Source organism: Nerophis ophidion, linkage group LG03 (assembly GCF_033978795.1).
Source record: "Nerophis ophidion isolate RoL-2023_Sa linkage group LG03, RoL_Noph_v1.0, whole genome shotgun sequence".
NCBI lineage: Eukaryota > Metazoa > Chordata > Actinopteri > Syngnathiformes > Syngnathidae > Nerophis > Nerophis ophidion.
Genome location: NC_084613.1, coordinates 21,343,666 through 21,361,397, shown reverse-complemented (window position 1 = coordinate 21,361,397; position 17,732 = coordinate 21,343,666). Strand labels below are relative to the sequence as shown.

At 40.7% G+C, this 17,732-nt stretch overlaps 1 protein-coding gene across 1 annotated transcript; it reads left to right on the top strand.

Annotated features, from left to right (window-relative positions):
* The first annotated feature begins 2,133 nt into the window (after positions 1-2,133).
* LOC133549310 (S-adenosylmethionine sensor upstream of mTORC1-like) lies at positions 2,134-16,631 on the top strand. The gene is made up of 5 exons (XM_061894573.1): positions 2,134-2,343; positions 10,727-10,868; positions 13,177-13,311; positions 14,503-14,617; positions 14,689-16,631. Exons 1-5 carry the CDS (start codon positions 2,202-2,204, stop codon positions 15,316-15,318), a joined length of 1,164 nt encoding a protein of 387 aa, XP_061750557.1. The 5' UTR covers positions 2,134-2,201; the 3' UTR covers positions 15,319-16,631.
* The last annotated feature ends 1,101 nt before the right edge of the window (positions 16,632-17,732 follow it).

Sequence of the window (17,732 nt, the reverse complement as noted above, 5' to 3'; positions counted from 1 at the left end):
TATTTAAGTAAGACCAACATTTTTAGAGTATAATAAGTATCTTATTTTTTTCATTAACATTGTTACCCTGAAGCTAACCAATAATAAATAAGATACTTCTTACTATTAATGCGACTTCTTGAACAGGTGCGGTAGAAAACGGATGGGTGGATTAAAATGCATGAGATTGTTTTATATTTTGAATTTTATTTTCAACACTGTGATTACCAGCATAATTATTCATTACTTATCATGTTAAGCAATGTCAGCTAAGATTTATCTGAGAGCCAGATGCAGTTATCAAAAGAGCCACATCTGGCTCGAGAGCCATAGGCTCCCTACCCCTGTCAGAGGATATCAAGTATTGCATGTGTGCTTGCATGCCTTCCAAAGAAAAACAACCGAGGGGGCATTACGGTCATTGTAAGTCATGGTCATTTAATTTTCGTTTCATGAATGGAAATTGAAAAAAAATGGTTCATTTTAAATTTCATTTTTAAAAACGAAAAATAAATTTGAGAAAAAAAAGTTGTTGTTTTTGGTGCTGAAAAGAGCACAAACCACCTAAAAACGAGTTGATTTCCATTTTGTATATTTCATATACAAATGTTTTAAATCCACAGTTAACATAAACGGAAAAACAGACCAAAACGGATGTTTTTTCATGTTCTGACACCGGAAACTTTTATTTTCAAAGTAAAAGCGGGGATAATACAGTACCCGTATGCCTGGCTAAAACCATTAAAAAACATGGCGCAACGAGGACTGACATTGGACAAATTGCTATGCACATATCACACGAAAGTGGACGCAAATAATTGATCATGCCACGCACCATAAAACAAGCCAGTCCACGGTCCTGTCTTTGTAACTGCTACTTCTGGTTTTGGTATGTGTGGGAGAAAAAAACATCCGCGTTGGTCTGTTTGTCAGTTTCTGTTCATATATGTGCGTCGAGATTTTTGCAGGTGTCAGTTTACTTCTGCCATGTCTAAAGTCATTTCTGTGTCGGGATTGGAATACATTTTGGCAAAAGTCACACCAGGAATACGTAGTAATTACTATCGCCTTTACTTTGAAAATTAAGTTTCCGGTTACTGCAGCTAAAAAAAACAATTTTTGGTCTATTTTTCCCATACCTGTTTACTGTGGTTTTAATGTTTTTATATGAAGTGACAGGCAACCCATTTTTTTAAACGTATTTAAAAGAATCAGCCTTTGTTTGTTTTTTAACATTTTAAAATTAAGTTCAAATAAACCAAGCGTTTTATGTTTTACAATTTCCATATTAATGAAAAAAATAAATTCACTGTCCACAACACAAAGTGACCCGTTACAAATGGCAATTCCAGTCTCTACAACAGTGGTCCCCAACCTTTTTGTAGCTGCGGACCAGTTAACGCTTGATAATTTGATTGATTGATTGATACTTTTATTCGTATATTGCACAGTTCAGTACATATTCCGTACAATTGACCACTAAATGGTAACACCCGAATAAGTTTTTCAACTTGTTTAAGTCGGGGTCCACGTTAATCAATTCATGGTATAATTTGTCCCGCGGCCCGGCGGGGGGGTTTTTTGTCATGAAAAAGGTAGATTTTTTGGGTTGGTGCACTAATTGTGAGTGTATCTTCACTAATTGTAAGTGTATCTCGTGTTTTTTATGTTGATTTAATAAAAAATAAAAATTATAAAAAAATTATTCTGCGGCCCGGTACCAATCGAGCTGCGGCCCGGTGGTTGGGGACCACTGCTCTACAACATTGCTCTTTGTGACGTCACAACTTGCTTCAGCAGCCATGAGTCTCAACATAGTTTTATGGTTTGATAAGATTTATGGTCGTGTTTATGTCTTCGTATTATTGTGACATTAGCTGTGAAGGGCCGGAAGGTTGAAAATCCGATCATTTATCAGTGTTCATTATAAAGCAATCTTGTGGGGTTTTTTTTCTTTTGTAGTGTTTAGTTTTGCGTTTCGTAGTGTCCGAGATTTACGAGGGGCTGTAAATGTCTCACCACGGGCAGTCGACGTTTCCAGGCTTGGGATTGGACGTCGCGCTGTCATTTCTTAGCACGTGTGCGCCAAGTTGAGCCAATCGGCTTGCCTGTTGTTGGCACGTGCGCCGCCGGCGAGCCGGTGGTTGAAGCAAAAAAAAAAAAAAAAGATTAAAAAAAAAAAGAGGAAGCCACCACCAGAGGAGGTTACGGTTACCGGCGCTATGGACCCCAGCGACGACGTCGGACACCCAGAACTGTTTTACGTACCCATTCCTGATGCAGCCCCGAGCAAGAAGGAGCAGGAGAAACTTTCCGGGGTGGTTAAAAATGTCCACAGAAAGCTGCGCAGGAAATACAGAGAAGGTGAGCAGCGAGGCCCACACATCCGCTTCTTGGCTAACGAATTAGCTTCTTCCTCCAAACTACACAAACCGGAGCTCCACCTCCATTTAAAACACATTCTCCCAGTCGCGGCTATACTCTTGGCTGCCATCACTGGTAGAGACAGACCTTTTAAATGGAACCACTAACAGGCCGACGTTTGTTTGTGCACAAGCTGCTCTTAAAGCTTGAACTAAAGTCCCAACTCGACTTTAAACTTGAATGTCAACTGTAAGACTAGTGGATATTGCACTTAAAGCCACGGGGATGTGTTGACAAGGCAGAAATCCACTTGAATGTGAACCAATCATTAACCCCGAGCTAACACTTTATGGAGTGAAGAGAATTTGATTTATGTAGCGCTTTTCTCCAGTGACTCAAAGCGCTCTACATAGTGAATCCCGTTATCTAAGTCTAATTTAAACCAATGTCGGAGCAGGTGGGTAAAGTGTCTTGCTCAAGGACACCAAGGTCAGTGACTGGGATGGCGGAAGCTGGGATCGAACCTGGAACCCTCAAATTGCTGGCACGGCCGCTCAACCAACCAAACCACACCGTGACAAACGTTTTAGAGCGTGGGTGTCAAACTCTGGCCCGCCATGTAATTTCACTTGGCCCTTGAAGCAATATCAAATTATCATTAGAGCTGGCCCGCCGCTGTAACACCGCATTCACCGCTAACACTCTTACTTGCCGACCCTCTCGATTTTCCCGGGAGACTCCCGAAGTTCAGTGCCCCTCCCGAATTTCATCCCGGACAACAATATTTGGAGTGGTCTTTAAAGGCACTGCCTTTGGCGTTGTCTACAACCTGTCTCCACGTCCGCTTTTCCTCTATACAAACAGTGTGCCGGCCCAGTCACATAATACATGCGGCTTATACAAACACACAAGTGAATGCAAGGCATACTTGGTCAACAGCCATACAGGTCACACTGAGGGTAGCCGTATAAATAACTTTAACACTGTTACAAATATGCGCCACACTGTGAACCCACACCAGACAAGAATGACACATTTCGGGAGAACATCCGCACCGTAACCCAACATAAACACAACAGAACAAATACCCAGAACGCCTTGCAGCACTAACTCTTCCAGGACGCTACAATATACACGCCCCGCTATCACCAAACCCCGTCCACCTCAACACCACCGCCGAAAAGAGGCATTACATTTTTATTTAAATTTTATTTCGTATGCCATGGATATTTTTTAATTATTATTATTATTTGAAATTCGATTTTGCTTGTCACTATAAAGTTATATAAGCATTGCTTGTTCAATATTCAGTGCAAAACTTGTTTGGGTCCCTATTAAAAGGTTAATTTGTTCAACCTCGGCCCGCGGCTTTGTTCGGTTTTAAATTTTAGCCCACTCTGTATTTGAGTTTGACACCCCTGTTTTAGAGGAACCGGGGAATTGTAGTCCTAATAAACCACCCAATTTCTATTTGGGTTTAGGTATGGGCTAAATGAGTTGACCGGTCAATCACAGGGCATCTATAGAAGTATAACTTGGGGCGGGTGCATAATAAATGAAGATAACATAACTCACATCCAGTTCTACACCTATGGACAAGCTCTGATCAAAAAGGCCCTCTTATTTATCCATCCATCCATTTCCTACCGCTTATTCCCTTTTGGGGGGGCGCTGGCGCCTATCTCAGCTACAATCGGGCGGAAGGCGGGTACACCCTGGACAAGTCGCCAACTCATCGCAGGGCCAACACAGATAGACAACATTCACACTCACATTCACACACTAGGGCCAATTTAGTGTTGCCAATCAACCTATCCCCAGGTGCATGTCTTTGGAAGTGGGAGGAAGGCGGAGTACCCGGAGGGAACCTACGCATTCACGGGGAGAACATGCAAACTCCACACAGAAAGATCCCGAGCCTGGGATTGAACCCAGGACTGCAGGACCTTCGTATTGTGAGGCAGACGCACTAACCCTTCTGCAACCGTGAAGCCCCCCCTCTTATTTAAACCGACTTATTTAAACCAACTTTTTTTATCTACTAGTTCCTGAATTATTTTGGGATCTGCATAAGTCCCTAAAATGTGAAATCAAACAGTGAAGGCTTTGAGAAGATATTTATGAAACAGTTATGCCTTCTTTCTTCTTTCCGGGAAACCTGCAGTTTGGGATTGCTCCCATTTAGTAACATTTTTCCCACTGGTGACGTCAGCGGATTATCCGTATATGGTAGATATTTGGATCAGATTAGATTAGTTAATTTCAAAGGGGACAATGCAATTTCATAAAATACATGACTACACATGGTTTAAAAAGCCAGAATTAGCCAGAAGGCTAGTTTTCATCTGTAGTCCCCTGGCCATCCACTGTAATGATACCAAGTAGTGATGGTTTGACACATTGCATAACTGTATTGATACTGTGTCACTAAACAACGACATCTGCTGGACATTAAAAATCCCTACAGGCAACCTATGGACCGACTCAACTGACACTGATTTTATGACCTAGTATATACAATAATATAAACCAAGTCATTGTATTTAATTTAGGATTATTTCATACCTTCATTTAAATAAAAATATATTTTTATTTTTTTTAGATACAGTCAATAAATAATGTGAACATGTATCATAACATGGAAATCTAAAAGAACGTGTTGTGAATGAGGATACTTGTGGACTGGCATTTTTTTTAATTTTTTTTTTTAAGTATGCGCTCTGAATACGCAGGATTGATTGATTGAAACTTTTATTAGTGGATTGCACAGTACAGTACATATTCCGTACAATTGACCACTAAATGGTTAAATAGTTTTTCAACTTGTTTAAATCAGGGTCCACGTTAATCAATTCAGGGTAAAAAGGTAATGGGTTTGAGCTGGATTTGAACAAGTGCCCTAAGGAACTCAGCATGAACAAATACGGACCTTCACTCTACCAACTGAGCTATCGAAGAGATTGGTTGTAACTGTTTTTGAATGTAACCTATCGGATGGTTGTGTGGGTGGGACAATAATGGAAACTTTGAGAGAACAGGATGAAACGACAAGGAAATTAACACAAATACCTTTTTTTCCGATATGTGATCAAAATATTCCCACACGGCGGAAATGATCTCAGACGACAATAAATTAAAAATGACCAACGACAGAAGTGGGGCGATTCTGTTGGCAGCAGCATCTCGTTGACAGATGTGCTTCCTTATAAACACAGTTTGGCGCACAGACGTCAGTGCGACACAGTTCGCGTATCGGTCACGTGACGAAAACAGCTCATGATCGGTCACGTGACTTTCGAAAAGCGCTACGCGCACCGACACAGGATTTTGCTCGACACATGCGCCGATGCATCGGTGTTGCCGGACCCATCACTAATACCAAGTACAGGAGCGTATCTATTCGACACTACTATGGTTACGTTGATATTTTTTGGCATCACAACATCTTTCGTTATTTTTGCAATGTATACTATGTGTATGAACTCAGGAAATATGTCCCTGGACACATGAGGACTTTGAATATGACCAATATATGATCCTGCAACTACCATCGGATTGATACCCAAATGTGGTATCATCTAAAACTAATATAAAGTATCAAGCAACAGAAGAATAAGTGATTATTAAATTTAACAGAAGTGTTGATAGAACATGTTCCATCCATCCATCCATCCATCATCTTCCGCTTATCCGAGGTCGGGTCGCGGGGGCAACAGCCTAAGCAGGAAAACCCAGACTTCCCTCTCCCCAGCCACTTCGTCCAGCTCTTCCCGGGGGATCCCGAGGCGTTCCCAGGCCAGCCGGGAGACATAGTCTTCCCAACGTGTCCTGGGTCTTCCCCGTGGCCTCCTACCGGAAAATAAGCAGATATTAACAGTAAATCAATCAATGTTTATTTATATAGCCCCAAATCACAAATGTCTCAAAGGACTGTACAAACCATTACGACTACGACATCCTCGGAAGAACCCACAAAAGGGCAAGGAAAACTCACACCAAGCGGGCAGGGAGAATTCACATCCAGTGGGACGCCAGTGACAATACTGACTATGAGAAACCTTGGAGAGGACCTCAGAAGTGGGCAACCCCCCCCCCCTTTAGGGGACCGAAAGCAATGGATGTCGAGCGGGTCTAACATGATACTGTGAAAGTTCAGTCCATAGTGGCTCCAACACAGCCGCGAGAGTTCCGTTAAAAGCGGATCCAAGACAGCAGCCAGAGTCCCGTCCACAGGAAACCATCTCAAGCGGAGGCGGATCAGCAGCGTAGAGATGTCCCCAACCGATACACAGGCGAGCGGTCCATCCTGGGTCCCGACGAGCGGTCCATCCTGGGTCTTGACTCGGGACAGCCAGTACTTCATCCATTGTCATCGGATCGGACCCCCTCCACAAGGGAGGGGGGGACATAGGAGAAAAAAGAAAAGAAGCGGCAGATCAACTGGTCTAAAAAGGTCTATTTAAAGGCCAGAGTATACAGATAAGTTTTAAGGTGAGACTTAAATGCTTCTACTGAGGTGGCATCTCGAACTGTTACCGGGAGGGCATTCCAGACTACAGGAGCCCGAACGGAAAACGCTCTATAGCCCGCAGACTTTTTTGGGGCTTTAGGAATCTTTTGAACGCAGATTTCTTGCCGCGACATATGGTACAATACAATCGGCAAGATAGGATGGAGCTAGACCGTGTAGTATTTTATACATAAGTAGTAAAACCTTAAAGTCACATCTTAAGTGCACAGGGAGCCAGTGCAGGTGAGCCAGTACAGGCGTAATGTGATCAAACTTTCTTGTTCTTGTCAAATGTCTAGTTCATGTAAATGAACAAGTAGATTAATAATCAATTTTTACAGTTTGTCCTTAATCATTTTGACAAAATAATAGAATGATAAATGGCACAATATGTTACTGCAAATGTCAGCAGACTAAATTCGGATCCTTTGTTTGCTTGCTTACTAATAAAAGACAAGTTGTCTTGTATGTTCACTATTTTATTTAAGAACAAACTTGCAATTAGAAAAATATGTTTAATGTACCCTAAGATTTTTTGTTAAAACAAAAACAATAATGCAATTTTTTGTGGTCCCCTTTTATTTTGAAAAGTATCGAAATAATTTAAGAACCGGAAGCAAAATGTTGGTACTGGTATATAATATAATACTAGTGTTGTCCCGAGACAACACTAGTTTAAACTTGTATCCGTCAGTAGAATAAAAAATGAAAGCGCTAAAAACCACAACAAAGATGGCGGAGAGAAGACGCTGTCATAGTGGAGGAACATAAATTAGACGGTCAGAAGGTGTCTGTAAAACATAATCTATGCAACATTTTGACCAAATAACCACTACAGCGTGTCGTGTGAACCACAAAAAAGTGTTTAACATGTAGAAAAAAATCATAAGAAGACCCCATTAATATTTTTTTCAGATCCGAAAACACACGTCCAAACTGCAAACCACTTGCCAGTGGTTCTCAAAGTGTTTTTTTAACAAGAACCATCTCAGAAGACACTTTGCTCTCCAAGTACTACCATAAAGACCAACATTAAAAAACAGTATTCATTGAAAATAAGGCAGCGGTTTTATTTAACAATTATGTTTAATATTTTGGCCACTGTAACAGTACACAGTTGAAACAGTAACATAAAACACTGTAATGTAACACTTAAATCAAGCGATTCTTTGGCGTACAACTAGACGCATGGTACACATACCGCTGTTATAGAATAACTGCCCTACTCCCCCCAAAAAGTGATTTTCTGGTGCATAATCTGTGTTGTTTCCTGCTAAACATTACCCTGTTTACAATATGTTCATTTATTTGTGGCGGCCCACCATGAATACATTTTGACTTCCACATATAGATTTAGTGCTACCCTTTTGTTGAGGGGTATGCATCGTGAATGCTACTTAACACAGCTTGTGTGCACCAGATCTGCCAGAGATGAAAAAAAAATATCGCGGGTGGATCAGTTTGGCAAAGTAACGGCTTTGTAACTATATTTAGCGAGTCTTCAGTTTGTCTGAAAACTGTACCACAATAAAATTGTTATATATATATATATATATATATATATATATATATATATATATATATAATGTGTGTGTATATTCATATATTCGGGCGGAAGGCGGTGTACACCCTGGACAAGGGGGCCCCTTATCGCAGGGCCAACACAGATAGACAGACAACATTCACAATCAAATTCACACACTATGGCAACATTAAATTGTCCCATCAACCTATCCCCAGGTGCATGTTTATATATCTATATCGATAATTATTGATATTTTTATGAAATAATGACCAGGAAAAAAATATATATAAACATTTTAATTAAGAAGTATGCTTCTTCTGATTATACAGTAATCCCCTTAGCTATCAAGGCTAAAAGGAAAGTAAATGTTAACACAAGCATGGAAAATGTTCAATGTAAACAAAATTCTAAAATCGCATTAAACACTTAACAATAACCTCTTAAAACGGAGGTACAAACATATAGAATATGTAAGAAATGCTTAATAAGTGTAACAAAGTTAACAAGTGTAAAATTGTAAGCACTATTTTCTGCAGGTTTAGTGCCAGGAATTTACAGCTGTGCTCTAAAGGGTGAGCGCGCTTAAGGTGGTGTGGTATTAGCGGTCTTGGTGGGGGTGAGCGCCTTGCATCACTTACAGACCATGTTGGTCTTTTTATTGTAATCCCTAAAACTGCCATACTGTCCAGGTAACTTTTCCTGTTTAATCCGCAATTTCTTCATTTTTACATTCTCTTCTCACTCTGTGCAAAGAATCAACCCTGAGACAACAAGATGGCGCAACCAAACCTGATAGTTGATACTATTGCGCGATTGGCCGATAGCATGTCACTCCCACTGATTAGCAATCACTTTCTGAGTTGCTCAGTTACCACAGACCAAGTGCCTTTGTTCATGCAGCCAACCTTCCTTTGCAACTTTCAGGTTTCTTCCAACAAAGAAGAAAAAAAATATCGAAAGTATTATTGAATTATTTTTTTTAATTGATATCGATTACGCGTCTGTCCCGGTTTTGATTGATATCGTTTTATCGCCCAGCCTTAGTCCCGATATGTTTTCATTTTTAATACCGATTATGCAGCCTTGAGTATTCGCCAATTTCTAACGAATCCGAAATATCAGAGCAAATCATAGAACATTATTTTTTATTTTGTAGTGTGGAATGTTAGAAAAGGCTTGATCTAGAGAAATTCCTCAGAGAACGTCAGGCATGAAAAACTAACCTTTTAACAGACTTATGCTGTTTTTAAATTTGAAGTAGAGTGGTAATTTGTTTTTGGCGACACCCAGTGTTCACAATATGTCATTAAGTTAAGTTTATGAGTCTTGACGCAGTAAATTCAGTGATCCATGTTTGTTAGGAGGTACTTTCTAGTACACTTAGGAGACGTAATGTGTAAGTAATATGCAAATATAATTATTTGATACTTGTTTATTTCGACAAATGTGCTGTTATTACACTGCAATATTGTTCAATGAAGGACACTTATTACATATTTCTAGCTTGGGTGCTATTGTGTGCTTAGCTGCAAGCTCCTGCATATTCATCTTTTGTACTATTGATGATGTTAATAATTGACTAAAATTTAAGAAAATATCAACTTGTGTGCTTATTGGAGAACGCTTAGCTGTTAACTGGCTTTTGAGCTTAACACAAATAAACATGTTGCTTCTGTCATAGCTTATATCGGACATTCCAATATTTGTTGTTGTTTTTTTGCTAATAATGCACATATATCAGTATGGACTCAATAGACCCCTAGTATTCAGACCAGTGCCAATTGATTTCCGCCTCTTAAAAAACTTCTCACTGTTAACGGTAGTGTTTGTATTGCATACTTCACATAGCGTAGATACTCAGTGATGTATACGTTTACCATATGTTTTAGTGAGCTGGTTTGTAAAAGAGCGCGAGGTAAAACGGGAAGTTTGCAAAACATTTTACCACATCAGCTTTTTCTGCCACGGTGCCGTGCACGAGATGGACGTTGCCTTTGAATCACTGACTGTATTTATTCATGCTATACACTGTAATGAAATACAGATTCAATGTTTTCCAGTCACATTTAAGCATAGCTGAATAAATGGCATGTTCGTCGTGTTGGTTACTTGACTGTGCTCTTCAATCCTGGTTGTTTTGATGCTCGCTAACCACATGATTGGCTAACAAGCAACGTGTGATGCGCTAGAATCACAGTGGTCATGCCCTCAGGCTGCTGCTGTTGTTTACCACCACTCCTTGTCATGCTTTTTGCTCTTAAGCATTTGCTTGCTACTTGACCCAACAGTTTCACGCTCCACCTTGGTTTTTTCTTCTCCCGGTGTTCCTCCCTTGCCTCTCTCAAAAGTGGGCGACTTTGACAAGATCTGGCGTGAGCACTGCAAGGACGAGCAGACGCTGAGCGAGTACGCCCTTGCCATGAAGAACCTGGCAGACAACCATTGGGCCGTCAACTGTGAAGGGGAGGGCCGCATCGATTGGTGTCGCAGGTATAGATGCACCTGAGATTGTCTTTAGAGCTATCTTTTACCACTGGGCTGCATTCAGACGCAATAAACTATTTAATAGATATGCTATTCTCTTATTTTGTTAGTGATATTTGTAAATTAATATATAATAAAGTGCTTTCTTTTGTATAATCATAATAATAAAATGCAAGCAGTTTATTTTACGCTGACTCCACCTCAGTGGTCAATTTTGCCTAAATTACAGAACTTTTCCACAGTGGCATTGAAGAAGTCGTTGCCATTTCCGTCCAATTATTTGTCTAAGACTAAGATTTTCAGTGCTGACCGCCAGGCCTGGTCCGCTAACAAATCTTGCTTGGCTATATATTGTCAAATGCATTTTTGCTGATGAATGATACCATTGTCACCATTATTTAAATGTATAATCATAAAGTATAAAAATAACATTAATGTTACAATTAAAATATATCTTTTTTATTTGTACCATTTTAATTGGAAGGTCAAGAACTTCTGATTATCCTTAATTTATAAACAAAACAAATAAAATAGACTTAAACTTTGTTTGTTTGTTTTTTAATATTTTTTCATTTTTATTTTTATGTTTTTTTCTCAAATTCTGATAAAAAAACTGCATTCAATAACTACTGAACATTTTGAACTGCAGTGTTTCCCTCAGCTGGAAAAACCGGGTTAGGTGTTTTTTTCCCCCCCGCCTGCCATCGTAAACTGTACATACTTGCTCGTTGGTTCGTGTTAATAGGTTAATCTTGCTCATTCGGTTTGAAGCCAAAATATTCCCACGCCAGAACTTTAGCTTTGCAATCTTATTTTTTCCTCCTAATTTTTGTTTGTCACTAGCGATGAGGGAGGCTCAGTCTTTGTCGGAAGATTGCATTGGTGATGTAGCTCGTGCTGCCGGTGATGTATTCTGTGTGTGTGGCGGGGGGGACAGCGGAGTGCCGATAAAGAGAGATGGCAACAAATAATAACAAACGACCACAAAGTGGAGGAGAGAGAAGCTGTTAAAGGTTTTGCAATCATTTAAAAGCAAAAAAGACTGACATTAGGGTAAAGTGTTTGCACTGTCAATTACCTGTCGTTTCAAAATATCACCACATCAATGATGCAGCACATTAACATTTAGCATCTGAATGTTTAAGAGCAGCAAACAATCAGAAACCAGGTAAAAGTCTATATTGGTAGGTAACATCCGACATGTTTGTCATGTATGATTAATGTTTTTCCAAACACGTGGGTATCTACAATTTGTGTGTTAATGCTAACAAGTTGTCTATGCAAAAATCAAACAACTTTCTTCCAATTAATATATTTTCAAATTGTTAAATACATTGCCTGTTATATTTTATTAGAGTGTCTTTTTGTATATTTTGGTTCTTTAAGACTTCAAATAGTTTTAATTGTAGGATAGTATTTTTCAGGCCGTGGGGCGCACCGGGTTGTGAGACTCACTGCCGAAGAGTAGGTCTATTCAGGTCTGTTTTCATACATGAGGCGCATCGAATTAAAGGGGTCTTATTATGATATTCTTTTTGTACATTAAAACTTACTTGTGGTCTACATAACATGTAATGGTGGTTCTTGTGTCAAAAAGTTGCACGGATTATGTTTTACAGACCATCGTCAAGCTGCTTTCTGACCGTCTCTTCAGAATGCGCTATTTTGTGGGTGGTCTTATTTACCTGTCATCTTTGCTTCCATAGCGAGTCTACTGACGGATTTAACTAATAAATGTATGCTACTTTATCTTATAAATTGGCAACAGTATTGGATGGATGCACCTCAACAAGAGGATAGAGGGAGGAAAAAGAAGCTTCTGGAAGGCGGTGTGGGCTATAATTTGTCAGTAATTTAATTACTTGTTTGTCAATGTAACGAATAACTGTATGTAATTGCTTTTTAAAGGTAATTTTCCACACACTGTTTCTATATTACCTGGTTCGTGTTTATCCGGCTACACTGTTTTTTTTACCTATTAACTTATTTTATTAAAATATGTAAGTCAAAAATAGCCATGCACCAATGGTAAAAGGGCAATTTCATTGTACATTTATAAGAAGAAAGAATAAAGGTCATTGGACTAAGACACTCACAGGCTAGAAATTGTGTTGTATTTGATTCTATTATCTAGCATAGATTATGTAAATAATCTAATTAGTTTTATATTTATTATTTCTTAATGATGTCCGGAGCAGCGTGGGCTCAATAGGATACAGACTGCTGCTTTGGAGTTCTGTCAGCTGAAAGAAACTTCCCTCATTCATACGGTGTTAGACTAAGGCTGTCCTTGTTGCGCTGTTTATGTGTCCAGTGTCTGCCAAGAATACTTCCTGGATGGTGGCATGAAGAGAATGTTGGAAAAGGATGAGAAAAGTGCATCTTTCTCTCTCTCCACGGGGCTGACTGCAGCGTCTGCAAGTGCTCAGCTATCCGGCGCTGTACTAAGGTAACTAGCTAGCGCAGTATGTATACAGTATAATGGAACCTGGTTGTACGAACTTTAATTGGGTCGTGAACAGGCTTTGTAAATAGAAAAGTTTGTATGGTGAAGCAAATTTCTCCATAAGAAACAATGTAAATATGAATAGTGAGTTCCAGCCTTGATAAAAGTCCATATTTTAATGAAGGTTTTTACACTTTAAACACATTCAAAGTGCTGTACTGTACTGCATATCAAACAAACATAACATGGAGGTGATGGATCAACTTTCTCTTTATTAACAAGCTAAATAAGATATTATGTCTGCGTTGCTCTGCCTACACATGCGCACACACATAAGTTGCTATAGTGCCCTCACAAATGATCACAAATCACAAAAATTCTTAACTTTAACAGCCATACTGCTACAACAATAAACATTTAGAAAAGTACAATCCACTTACTGTACATTAACATCGGAGGCGAAGGAAGAGGCCGTGTGTGTGTTTGTTTGTTTGTTTGTTTGTTTGTGTGTGCGTGCGTGTGTGCGTGCGCGTCTGTGTGTGTGCGTGCGTGCTGCTTAACGAGAGGTAGCTTTCCTCTCCACTGTGAAATAAGTCTGCTTTGGCATATTTTTTTAGAAAAGTCTGGTCTCATCACAAATTTTAAACTTGCTGTGGTATGAAGCTTGCTTTGTCAAATCTTCCATACTTGTGAGCGCCATGAAAGTAAACCTCGCAAATAGTCTTTTTTTTAATTCCACAGCGATTCCTTCCTTTTTTTCCATGCACTGGTCTGTTGTCTTTTTGGGACTCATATGGAGTTAGCAAAATGAACCTAACTGGTCAAAAGGTGCAGAACCACTGAAAAGGCACACACGCTGAAGCGCTAAGAAGTGACTAGTTGTGTCCTGGGCCGCAAGTGATGTGGAGGGCTCTACCTCCCCTGAAATGCTGTGCCCTGCTTTTCGCCTGCAAGCGTGAAACAAAATGAATGAATGAATTGGTCAAACACTGAAACATGGTTCGCACACTGAGAGGCATGTTTAGCTCGATTGAAAAAGGTTGCAAATCGAGGGGTTTGTAAATTGAGGCTCAGCTGTATGTGCTTGGCAAGCAGCAGCTTTTTTGACATAAACCTGTCCTGTTTTGAAAATCTTAATTTCCCCTCGGGGATTAATAAAGTATTTTTAATTCCGATTCTGATTCTGTGTTGTAGTCCGCTGACTCAGGTGGGGAAGATGCGCCTCCTGGACGTGGGCAGCTGCTTCAACCCCTTCATGAAGTTTGACGAGTTCCTCACAGTCGGTATCGACATCGTGCCTGCGGTCGAGGTATGTACCAGCGTCACTTATGACGCCCGTAAAACTAAATGTTGATGTTTTGCACCCTCGTATTCCCTCAGAGTGTGTACAAGTGCGACTTCCTCAACCTTCAGCTGCAGCGGCCTCTCCAGCTGGCGGGCGACTCCGTGGAGGCCTTCCTGCGGCAGCTACACAACCCCATCGACGCCTTGCCAGCGCAACTCTTTCACGTGGTGGTCTTCTCCCTGCTCCTGTCCTACTTCCCCTCGCCGTACCAGCGCTGGATATGCTGCAAGAAGGCCCACGAGCTGCTGGAGCTGCACGGCCTGCTGCTCATCATCACGCCCGACTCCTCCCACCAGAACCGCCACGCCCTCATGATGCGCAGCTGGCGCGTGGCGGTGGAGTCTCTGGGCTTCAAGCGCTACAAGTACGTCAAGTACTCCCACATGCACCTCATCGCCTTCCGGAAGGTGTCGCTCGCCACCACCAGCGACCTGGTGTCGCGCAACTACCCCGAGATGCTCTACATCCCTCAGGACTTCCACTCCAACGAGGAGGAGGAGGGCGCCGACGTGCCCTCGCAGGCCCGCTCCGACTTCGAGGACGACCAGGTGGCCTGGGGCTTCACCGAGCTCCCAGACCCCTACGACTCTGATTCCGGGGAGAGCCAGAGCGGTTCTGTACCCGGCTTCCAGGAGCTGGAGGACCCCATCCTGCTCCAGAGCTAGGTTCCTGCCAACGCACCCTTCACTCCTCTCTTGGGAACTGCTGTCCCCCCTTCGACTGCTGCGCTGCCAAACTTAACCTGCTGCATTCTCCTCCTCCTCCAAACGATGCGGTTTGCACAGTGTGAAAGAGAGACGTTTACACATTATTTTCTCATAACACTCTTTCGACATATTTTTTGATAAATGGTTAACGTGTTTTGTAAGTCAGTAACAAGGTGAACCCAAGCTTCCGCCGCCCAAGCGCAGACGTCAGCGTGTGTGCATGCTGAACATGTCAAAGTCTCCAAAAGCGTGACGGGTGTTTTAATGTGTTGAACAAGCGGACTCAGGTGGGCTAGCTTTGAAAATACGAAATTTTTTTGGAAATAGAAATGGTGTTGTTCAGTGTTGTGTGTTTTTAACTCCCTCTTAAGGATGTATGCATCCTTAACAACAACAATGTAGTATTTGTAGCATTTTAGGACCATCTGACTGGAGTATTCTACTAATGTGACTTAAGTGTGTTACTCATGGTGTCAACAAGGTACTAACGTTTCAAAGTATTTTTTAAAACCCTTCCTTGTATATAATAACACTGATTTAGTTCCGATACATTTGGGGAGGGGGGGGTTCTAATACATTGAATGATACAAACAAGCCAAAAGGCTGTAGTCGAACCCTTTGAAGAGTCCTGTTAAAACTTTGACTGTATTCTGGTCCTCAAACAGAAAACTCACCCTAACTGGAAAGATTTGCACATGTCGGACCTCTGAAACAGGCGAGAGGCATTTTTATATAAGCAATAGTTGATGATGATGCTGCGAAAGTTTTTAAGCTAATTGCCGATGACACGTCTGTTCGTTTTGCGGGTGTGAATGACGGCGTACTGGCACTTTATCACTGATCCCAAAGGGTGTTGCATCATTGACTTGTTTTCTTACGAAAGTTTAACAACCAGCACAATGAAAGCGGCACGTCACCCAAAATATTTCCTCCCCACCGCTCTTCCATCCCTATTAACTAAAAGGAACACTTGCATCCTCTAGCAAATGGACCGGACATCCCACAACAAACCGTTATTATTGTCATATTAAGGATTAACAGGAGATTTGCCTGTGCTAAGACTACAATACATGTTCATATCTCTTCTGTTTCATTAGAGCATCACTCGCGTTCAGTGGTCGTGTAATAGAGTGATGCAGTAGTCTTCCAAGGTGTTCCTTTTGGCTCATTTGCATGGTTCATCTTTCATTGTCAAACCAGTTCAATAGTGCAGAACAATGTGTGCTTCTTGTATGGTTGTATGCTTGTTTTATAAATGAATGTAAATGGAAGGTGGTCTGTGTCTTCTTCCAAGGAAACTTTAAAATACAAATACTTAAATTCACTACTGTTTATATTTTTTTCTTTTAAAAGTTTTAATAATCTATATGTAAAAAATGTTATATAGTGTTTATATTCACAGTGTTATATGTATGTATACAAAATTATATATATATATATATAAGTACAGGGGAAGCACAGTGGTAGAGAGGTTAGTGTGTCTGCCTCACAATGCAAAGGTCCTGAGTAATCCTGGGTTCAATCCCGGGCTCGGGATCTTTCTGTGTGGAGTTTGCATGTTCTCCCTGTGACTGCATGGGTTCCCTCCGGGTACTCCGGCCTCCTCCCACCTCCAAAGACATGCACCTGTGGATAGGTTGATTGGCAACACTAAATTGGCCCTACAGTGTGAATGTGAGTGTAAATATTGTCTATCTGTGTTGGCCCTGCAATGAGGTGGCGATTTGTCCTGGGTGTACCCCGCCTTCCACCCAATTGTAGCTGAGATAGGCACCAGCACCCCTCGCAACCCTAAAGGGAATAAGCGGTAGGAAATGGATGGATGGATATTAGTACAGGCCAAAAGTTAGGACACACCTTCTCATGCAAAGTGTTTTCTTTATTTTCATGACTACATTGTAGATTGTCACTGAAGGCATTAAAACTATGAATAAACACATGTGGCGTTATACACTTAACAAAAAAAAGTGAACTAACTGAAAGCCTTTTTTTGGATTCTAGTTTCTTCAAAGTAGCAACCCTTGGTTCTGATTACATATTTTGCACACTCGTGGCATTCTCTCGATGAGCTTAAAGAGGTAGTCACCGAAAATGGTTTTCACAGGTGTCAGTTTTGATGCCTTCAGTGACCATTTACAATGAAAATAGTCATGAAAATAAATAAAACGCATTGATTGATTGATTGATACTTTTATTAGTAGATTGCTCAGTACAGTACATATTCCGTACAATTGACCACTAAATGGTAACACCCGAATAAGTTTTTCAACTTGTTTAAGTCGGGGTCCACGTTAATCAATTCATGGTAAATTAATTGAAATGAGAAGGCGTGTCCAAACTTTTGGCCTGTACTGTATATAATAAACGTATTC